Source organism: Amblyraja radiata, unplaced genomic scaffold (genome assembly GCF_010909765.2).
Source record: "Amblyraja radiata isolate CabotCenter1 unplaced genomic scaffold, sAmbRad1.1.pri scaffold_840_ctg1, whole genome shotgun sequence".
In the NCBI taxonomy this organism is placed as follows: Eukaryota; Metazoa; Chordata; class Chondrichthyes; order Rajiformes; family Rajidae; genus Amblyraja; species Amblyraja radiata.
The window spans coordinates 32,518-41,997 of NW_022630844.1; the positions used below are offsets into that span (position 1 = coordinate 32,518).

The window sequence follows — 9,480 nt, forward strand, 5'->3', positions numbered from 1 at the left end:
GGGATGTGGGGGAGAGGGCAGTGGGGTGGGAGAGGGTGATAGGGGTGGAGAAAGGGAGTGAGAGGTGGAGAGAGAGAGATAGGGGGAGAGAGGTATGGAGGAGTGAGGACGGGCGATGGGATTCTGCGAATCTCTGTACGATTCTCTGCGTCTCTCGGCCTGTGGGTATTAGTCGGTGTCTGTATTCCCTCACAATTATTGCTGTGGTCATTGCTGTACGTGTGTGCACCCATTTATCTCCCTTCCCCTTTCCTGACCTGTCGGTTCTCTGTCTGTTCCCCTGTGCACTCAGTTCAGCTCACCTCGGTTTAGTTTAGACAATAGACAATAGACAATAGGTGTAGGATAGGCCATTTGGCCCTTCGAGCCAGCACCGCCATTCAATGTGATCATGGCTGATCATCCCCAATCAATACCCCGTTCCTGCCTTCTCCCCATATCCCCTGACTCCACTATTTTTAAGAGCCCCATCAAGCTCTCTCTTGAAAGCATCCAGAGAACCTGCCTCCACCGTCCTCTGAGGCGGAGAATTCCACAGACTCACCACTCTCTGTGAGAAAAAGTGTTTCCTCGTCTCCGTTCTAAATGGCTTTCTCCTTATTCTTAAACTGTGGCCCCTGGTTCTGGACTCCCCCAACATCGGGAACATGTTTCCTGCCTCTAGCGTGTCCAAGCCCTTAACAATCTTATATGTTTCAATGAGATACCCTCTCATCCTTCTAAACTCCAGAGTGTACAAGCCCAGCTGCTCCATTCTCTCAGCATATGACAGTCCCGCCATCCCGGGAATTAACCTTGTAAACCTACGCTGCACTCCCTCAATAGCAAGAATGTCCTTTCTTTAATTAGGGGACCAAAACTGCACACAATACTCCAGGTGTGGTCTCACTAAGGCTCTGTAGTTTATTGTCACGTGTACTGAGGTACAGTGGAAAGCTTCAGTGGACGGACTATACATGATTATAATTGAGCCATTCACAGTGTATAGATCCATGACGTTGGGAATAACGTGTACTGCAAGGTAAAGCCAGTAAATTCCAATCAAGATAGTCAGTGGGTCTCCAATGAGATAGATAATAGTTCAGGACTGCTCTCTAGTTATTGGTTGGATGGTTCAGTTGCCTGATAACAGGTGGGAACAAACTGTCCCTGAATCAGGACGTGTGCGTTTTCACAATTCTGTACCTCTTGCCCGATGGGAGAGGGAGTGACCAGGGTGCGACTCATCCTTGATTATGCTGCTGGCCTTGCCGAGGCAGCGTGAGGTGTAGATGGAGTCAATGGAAGGGAGCTTGGTTAGTGTTGATGGTCTGGGCTGCGTCCACAATTCTCTGCAATTTCTTGCGGTCTTGGATGGCGCTGTTCCCAAACCGTGCTGGGATGCATCCTGTGATGCACTGGCATGGGTGGGCTGCCTGGCAGAATATGGATGTGCCATCAGGGGCACTGTTTAGTTTAGAGATACAGGCCCTTCGTCCCACCGAGTCCTTATCGAACAGCGATCCGCGCACACTCACACTATCCTTCCACACACTAGGGACAATTTACATTTACACCAAGCCAATTAACCTACAAACCTGTACGTCTTTGGAGTGTGAAATGAACATCTTGGAGAAAACCTACACAGGTCACGTGAAGAATGTACATAGAAACATAGAAACATAGAAACATAGAAAATAGTTGCAGGAGTAGGCCATTCGGCCCTTCGAGCCTGCACCACCATTCAATATGATCATGGCTGATCATCCAACTCAGTATCCTGTACCTGCCTTCTCTCCATACCCCCTGATCCCTTTAGCCACAACGGCCACATCTAACTCCCTCTTAAATATAGCCAATGAACTGGCCTCAACTACCTTCTGTGGCAGAGAGTTCCAGAGATTTACCACTCGCTGTGTGAAAAATATTTTTCTCATCTCGGTCCTAAAGGATTTCCCCTTTATCCTTAAACTGTGACTCCTTGTCCTGGACTTCCCAACATCGGGAACAATCTTCCTGCATCTAGCCTGTCCAACCCCTTAAGAATTTTGTAAGTTTCTATAAGATCCCCCCTCAATCTTCTAAATTCTAGCGAGTACAAGCCGAGTCTATCCAGTCTTTCTTCATATGAAAGTCCTGACATCCCAGGAATCAGTCTGGTGAACCTTCTCTGTACTCCCTCTATGGCAAGAATGTCTTTCCTCAGATTAGGAGACCAAAACTGTACGCAATACTCCAGGTGTGGTCTCACCAAGTCCCTGTACAACTGCAGTAGAACCTCCCTGCTCCTATACTCAAATCCTTTTGCTATGAATGCTAACATACCATTCGCTTTCTTCACTGCCTGCTGCACCTACATGCCTACTTTCAATGACTGATGTACCATGACACCCAGGTCTCGTTGCAAAATCCCCTTTTCCTAATCGGCCACCATTTAGATAATAGTCTACTTTCCTGCTTTTGCCACAAAAGTGGATAACCTCACATTTATTCTCATTATACTGCATCTGCCATGCATTTGCCCACTCACCCAGCCTATCCAAGTCACCTTGCAGCCTCCTAGCATCCTCCTCACAGCTAACACTGCCCCCCAGCTTCGTGTCTTCCGCAAACTTGGAGATGTTGCATTCAATTCCCTCGTCCAAATCATTAATATATATTGTAAATAGCTGGGGTCCCAGCACTGAGCCTTGCGGTACCCCACTAGTCACTGCCTGCCAGTCTGAAAAGGACCCGTTTACTCCTACTCTTTGCTTCCTGTTTGCCAGCCAGTTCTCTATCCACATCAATACTGAACCCCCAATACCGTGTGCTTTAAGTTTGTATACTAATCTCTTATGTGGGACCTTGTCGAAAGCCTTCTGAAAGTCCAGATATAACACATCCACTGGTTCTCTCTTACCCACTCTACTAGTTACATCCTCGAAAAAGTCTATTTCGTCAGACATGATTTACCTTTCATAAATCCATGCTGACTTTGTCCAATGATTTCACCACTTTCCTAATGTGCTGCTATCCCATCTTTAATAACTGACTCTAGCAGTTTCCCCACTGTTAGACTAACTGGTCTGTAATTCCCCGTTTTCTCTCTCCCTCCCTTTTCAAAAAGTGGGGTTACATTAGTTAACCTCCAATCCTCAGGAACTACTCCAGAATCTAAAGAGTTTTGAAAAATTATCACTAATGCATCCACTATTACTGGGGCTACTCTTTAAGTACTCTGGGATGCAGCCTATCTGGTCCTGGGGATTTATCGGCCTTTAATCCATTCAATTTACCTAACACCACTTCCCGGCTAACCTGGATTTCACTCAGTTCCTCTATCTCATTTGACCCCCGGTCCCCTGCTATATCCGGCAGATTATTAATGTCTTCCTTAGTGAAGATGGAACCAAAGTAGTTATTCAATTGGTCTGCCATGTCGTTGTTCCCCATGATCAATTCACCTGTTTCTGATTGCAAGGGACCTACATTTGTTTTAACTAATCTCTTTCTCTTCACATATCTATAAAAACTTTTGCAGTCAGTTTTTATTTTCCCTGACAGTTTTCTTTCATAATCTATTTTCCCTTTCCGAATTAAGCCCTTTGTCCTCCACTGCTGGACTCTGAATTTCTCCCAGTCCTCTGGTAGGCTGCTTTTTCTGGCGAATTTGTATGCTTCATCTTTTGTTTTGATACTATCCCTGATTTCCCTTGTTATCCACGGATGCACTACCTTCCCTGATTTATTCTTTTGCCAAACTGGGATGAACAATTGTAGTTCATCCATGCAGTCTTTAAATGCCTTCCATTGCATATCCACCGTCAACCCTTTAAGAATCAATTGCCAGTCAATCTTGGCCAATTCACATCTCATACCCTCAAAGTTACCTTTCTTTAAGTTCAGAGCCCTTGTTTCTGAATTAATAATGTAATTCTCCATCCTAATGAAGATCTCAACCATATTATGGTCACTCTTGTCCAAGGGGCCACGCACAACAAAACTGATAACTAACCCTTCCTCATTACTCAATACCCAGTCTAGAATAGCCTGCTCTCTCGTTGGTTCCTCTACATGTTGCTTTAGAAAACTATCCCGAATACATTCCAAGAAATCCTCTTCCTCAGCACCCCTGCCAATTTGATTCACCCAATCTATATGTAGATTGAAGTCACCCATTTTACCTTTCTTGCACGCATTTCTAATTTCTTGTTTGATGCCATCCCCAACTCCACTACTACTGTTAGGTGGCCTGTACACAACACCCACTAGTGTTTTCTGCCCCTCTGTACAAACTCATACAGACAAGCACCCGTAGTCGGGATCGAACGCTGGTCTCTGGCACAGTGAGACAGCAACACAATCCCTGCGCCACCCCTCTGCAATATCTTGTGGTCGTGGGCAGGGCTGTTCCCAAACCAAGCTGATGTAGCCTGACAGTGATGGATCTGTAGATGTTTGTAAGAGTTACTGGAGACTTGCCGAGTTTCCTCAGTCTCCTGTGAAGTAGAGGCGTTGGTGTCTTCTTGGCTGTGGCATCAATGTTGTTGGTCCACGACAGATCATTGGCAACATTACCGCCAAGGAACTTGAAGCGCTCAACTGTGGGCAGGAGAGTGAAAGGCCTGCTGACGACAGTCTGGTGGAACAGGCAGCTCTCAGTGTCTATTGACGTAAGGCTCAGTTCACCGAGTAATGTCTACACATGGTGAATCTCCTTGCTTGTGGATACTTGGCTGGACATTTTTCCAACCCTGATCATCAGTTTCTGCAGGGTAGCGCAGCGGTAGAGTTGCTGCCTCACAGAGCCAGAGACCCGGGTTCCATCCTGTCTACGGGGTGTTAGTCTGTATGTTCTCCCCGTAACCCACGTGGATTTTCCCCAGGTGCTCAAAAGACGCACGGGTTTGGAGGTTAATTGGCTTGGTAAAATTGTAACTTGTCCCTAGTGTGTGTAGGATAGTTTTAGTGCGCTGGGATCGCTGGTCAGTGCGGACTCGGTGGGCCGAAGGGCCTGTTTCCACTCTGTATCTCTAAACTAAATCAGTAAGGACTAGATATTCTCATCAGGATCCCAGGAATGAGTAGGTTAACCTCTGATGGCCGTTTGTTGGCACTGGGCACAATGGGCTAAGTGTTCGGCTGGCAACCGGAAGGTAGCCGGTTCGAATCCCGCTTGGAGTGCATACTGTCGTTGTGTCCTTGGGCAAGACACTTCACCCACCTTTGCCTGTGTGTGAATGTGAGTGATTGGTGGTGGTCGGAGGGGCCGTAGGCGCAGATTGGCAGCCACGCTTCCGTCAGTCTGCCCCAGGGCAGCTGTGGCGACAGAAGTAGCTTACCACCACCGAGTGTGACTGAGGAGTGAATGAATAATGCGATGTAAAGCGCCTTGAGTATTAGAAAGGCGCTATATAAATCCCATCCATTATTATTATTATTACTCGCTGGAGTTTGGACGAATGAGGGGGGACCTCATTGAAACGTACAGAATAGTGAAAGGCTTGGATAGAGTGGATGTGGAGAGAATGTTTCCATTAGTGGGAGAGTCTAGGACCAGAGGTCATAGCCTCAGAATTAAAAGATGTTCTTTTAGCAAGGTAATGAGGAGGAAATTCTTTAGTCAGAGGGGGGTGAATCTGTGGAATTCTTTGCCACAGAAGGCTGTGGAGGCCAACTCAGTGGATATTTTTATGGCAGAGATAGATTGATTTTTGATTAGTACGGGTGTCAGGGGTTATGGGGAGAAGGCAGGAGAATGGGGTTAGGAGGGAGAGATAGATCAGCCATGATTGAATGGCGGTGTAGACTTGATGGGCTGAATCCCTCTCTTTTCCAACATTCTTGCTGCCGACCACAATCAGATTGAAGAAGTGTCCCGACCAAAAATGTCCTATCCGTTCCTTCCATAAGTGTTGCCTGACCCCCCGTTACTCCAGCACTTAGACCCACCATGGTGCGCAATTGGGAATTAGTTTAGTTTGAGATACAACGTGGAAACAGGCCCTATGGCCCACCGAGTCCACGCCGACCATCGATCACCCGCTCACTCTGGTTCTATGCCAACCCGCTTTCTCATCCACTCCCTACACACCAAGGGGCAATGTACAGAGGGCCAATTAATCTGCAAACACGCACGCATTTGGGACGTGGGAGAAAGCAGGAGCAACCGAGGGAAATCCACTCCAGCATAGGGAGAACGCGCAAACTCCACCCAGGCAGCAGCCTGGTCTGTAGACTAATTGGCTTTGGTAAGATTATAAATTGTCCCTCGTGTGTGTAGGATAGTGTTAGTGTGCGGGGATCGCTGGTCGGCGCGGACTCGGTGGGCCGAAGGGCCTGTTTCCACCGCAGAATCTCTAGACTAAAACTAAACGACAACATGGCGGCCTGTTTGCATGTCTCCGTATTTCTCTTCCTGAATGATCGATGCTAAGCTCGCCACCTCTTTCTCCGCACATCTCTCCGTGTCTCTCTGCTCCACTCTCTCCTTCAATCCCCACGTCTGTCGAGGTACGATACCATATCATAAAACTTCATTGATCCTCGGAGGGAAATTGATCTGCTCACAGTCATATAACACAAAATGCATGAATCATGAAATTAAAGTGATGTGTGGGAAGGCCTGGAGATGTCCAAAGATTTGGGAGGGGGGGGGGGGGGGGGTGAGTCAGCCTCAGTCTCAGTCTCAGTCTCCCCCATGACAGAAGGGGAGGAGTTGTACAGTTTGATAGCCACATGGATGATGGATCTCCTGTGGCGTTCTGTGCTGCATCTTGGTGGAACCAGTCTGTTGCTGAAGGTGCTCCTCAGGTTGACCAGTGTGTGTGTGTCATGGAGGGGGTGAGCTGTATTGTCCAGGATGCTCCGCAGTTTGAGGTTCATCCTCCCCTCCAAGACCACCTCCCGTGAATCCAACTCCAACTCCGCCCCCAGGACGGAGCCAGCCTTCCTGATGAGCTTATTGATCCTGTTGCCGTCCGCACCCTTCGCCCTGCTGCCCCAGCACACGGCAGTGAAGACAATGGCACTGGCTATTACTGAATGCTTGAACATCTGCAGCATCTTCTCTATTCCTTGGAGCAGGGACTCTATTCCTTGGAGCACAGGAAGATGAGGGGTGATATTATAGAGGTGTATAAAATCATGAGGGGAATAGATCGGGTAGACGCACAGAATCTCTTGCCCACAGTTGGAGAATCGAGGACCAGAGGACATAGGTTCAAGATGAAGGGAAAAGATTTAATAGGAATCTGAGGGGTGACTTTTTTACACAAAGGGTGGTGGGTGTATGAGGAGGCAGTTGAGACTGGGACTATCCCAATGTTTAGACAAGTACGTGGATAGGACAAGTTTGGAGGGATATGGGACTAGTGTCGCTGGGACATTGTTGGCCAGTGTGGGCAAGTTGGGCAGAAGGGCCTGTTTCCACTCTGTATCACTCCAAGACTCTATCTTACTGCAGATACAGATGCACTGCCTTCTCAAAAAGTATAGCCGGCTCTGTCCCTTCTTGAATGGTGCCCATCTGTTTCCCATCTCTGCATTTCTGAGCTCATGTCAGCCTGTTAGTGCCTTCTCCATCAGTCAGTCTGTTCCTTGTCTGAGTTCACATCCATACGTTTGATTATCCATGTGTTTCCCTGCTTCTGTACTGAAGCATTTTTTTCCACCCTCTTTGTCTGCATGCCAAGTGTTTCCATATTTAGTCTGCAGTACTGTCTGCATTTGCACTTGCTTGAGGCTGCTCCTGTTCTTAGAGTTGTAGAATCATACATGTAGCAGTCATACATATCAGCGTGGTGGTGCAGCGGGTAGTGTTGCTGCATCACAGCGCCAGGGACCCGGGTACGATCCTGACCCACGGGTGCTTGTCTGTACGGAGTTTGCAAGTTCCCCCCGTGACCTGCGTGGGTTTTCTCCGGAAATAGGCACAAATAGATGGTGCAACTCAGCAGGACAGGCAGCATCTCTGGAGAGAAGGAATGGGTGACGTTTTGGGGGGAGACGTGTCTTCAGACCGGGATCTCCGGTTTCCTCCCACACTCCAAAGACGTACAAGTTTGTAGTTTCATTGGCTTTGGTAAATTATAAATTGTCCCTAGTGTGTTTAGGATAGTGTTCGTGTGCGGGGATCGCTGGTCGGCGCGGACTTGGTGGGGCGAAGGGCCTGTTTCCACGCTGTATCTCTAAACTAAACTAAACACGTACACAGGACCTTTGGCCCAAGTCGTCCATACTGATCAATATACCCTATCTAAACTAGTCCCATTTGCCCACATTTGGCCCACATCCCTCTAAACCTATCCTATCCATGTACCTGTCCAAATGGCTTTTAAATGCTGCTATAATGCCTGCCTCAACTACCTCCTCTGGCAGCTCGTTCCATACTCCCACCACTGTCTATGTGGAAAAGATGCTCCTCAGGTTCCTATTGAAACTTGTCTCTGTATTCTAAAGACTATATTCTAGTTTTTAATCCCACTACTCTGTGTAAAAGACTCTGTTCATTCTCCCTATCTATTCCACTCATGATCTTACACACCTCAAAAAGATCACCCCTCATCCTCCTGCGCTCCAAGGAATAGAATCCCAGTCTGCTCAACCCCTCCCTATAGCGCAGGCCCTCGAATCCTGGCAACATGCTTATCAATGAAAAAAGACCCTAAATGCTGGAGGAACTCAGTGGGTCAGGCAGCATCTCTGGAGAACGTGGACAGGCACAAAGTGCTGGAGTAACTCAGCGGGTCAGGCAGCATCTCTGGAGAACGTGGACAGGTACAAAGTGCTTGAGTAACTCAGCGGGTCCGGCAGCATCTCTGGAGAACGTGGACAGGTACAAAGTGCTGGAGTAACTCAGCGGGTCAGGCAGCATCTCTGGAGAACGTGGATAGGTGATGTTTCGGGTCAGAATCCTTCTTCAGATGGTTGTAATGGTGGGAGAAGGGTGGGAGGTGGGGGGGGGGGGGGTGGGGTGGGGAGGAAAGCAGGAAGAGAGGAGGGCAGGACAAAGCCTGGCACGTGCTTGGTGGATAGAGGTGGGGATGGGGTATTTATAGGCAAACGGTGGACAAGGGCCAGAGTTGAAAGGGCAGAAGGTGTGAGTCGCTTTGTTATCAACATGTTTCCACAAACACACATGAGTGTGTGAGAGTGGATGTGAGTGTATGAGAGTGTGAGTGGGTGTGAGTGTGAGCATGGATGTGAGTGTAAGAGTGGATATGAGTGTGAGGATGTCAGTATGAGAGTGGATGTAAATGTGTGAGGGGATCTGAGTGTTATGGAATTAGTGTGTTAGTGAATGAGTGTGTGAGTGTGGATGCTAGTGTCAGAGTGGGTGAGTGTGAGCGTGGATGTGATTGTGTGAGTGGATGCGTGAGAGTGGATGTGAGTGTGAGAGTGAATGTGTGGATGTGTGTGGTAGTGGGTGTGAATGGATGTGAGTGTGAGTGTGAGAGGGTGTGAGTGGATGTGAGTGAGAGTGGGTGTGAGTGGATGTGAGTGTGAGTGGATGTGTGC

General features: G+C 48.1%; 1 protein-coding gene across 1 annotated transcript in view; it reads right to left on the reverse strand.

Annotated features, from left to right (window-relative positions):
* LOC116970398 (collagen alpha-2(XI) chain-like) overlaps positions 1-7,026 on the reverse strand; it is a gene marked incomplete at its 3' end in the record, with an annotated part of 39,523 nt that extends 32,497 nt beyond the window's left edge. Inside the window, exons 1-2 of the mRNA XM_033017053.1 lie at positions 6,948-7,026; positions 4,444-4,563 (exon numbers count right to left, since the gene is read on the reverse strand). Coding sequence (XP_032872944.1) covers positions 4,444-4,563; positions 6,948-7,026 — 199 coding nt within the window. The remainder of the gene's footprint in view (positions 1-4,443; positions 4,564-6,947) is intronic.
* Between the last annotated feature and the right edge of the window lie 2,454 nt (positions 7,027-9,480).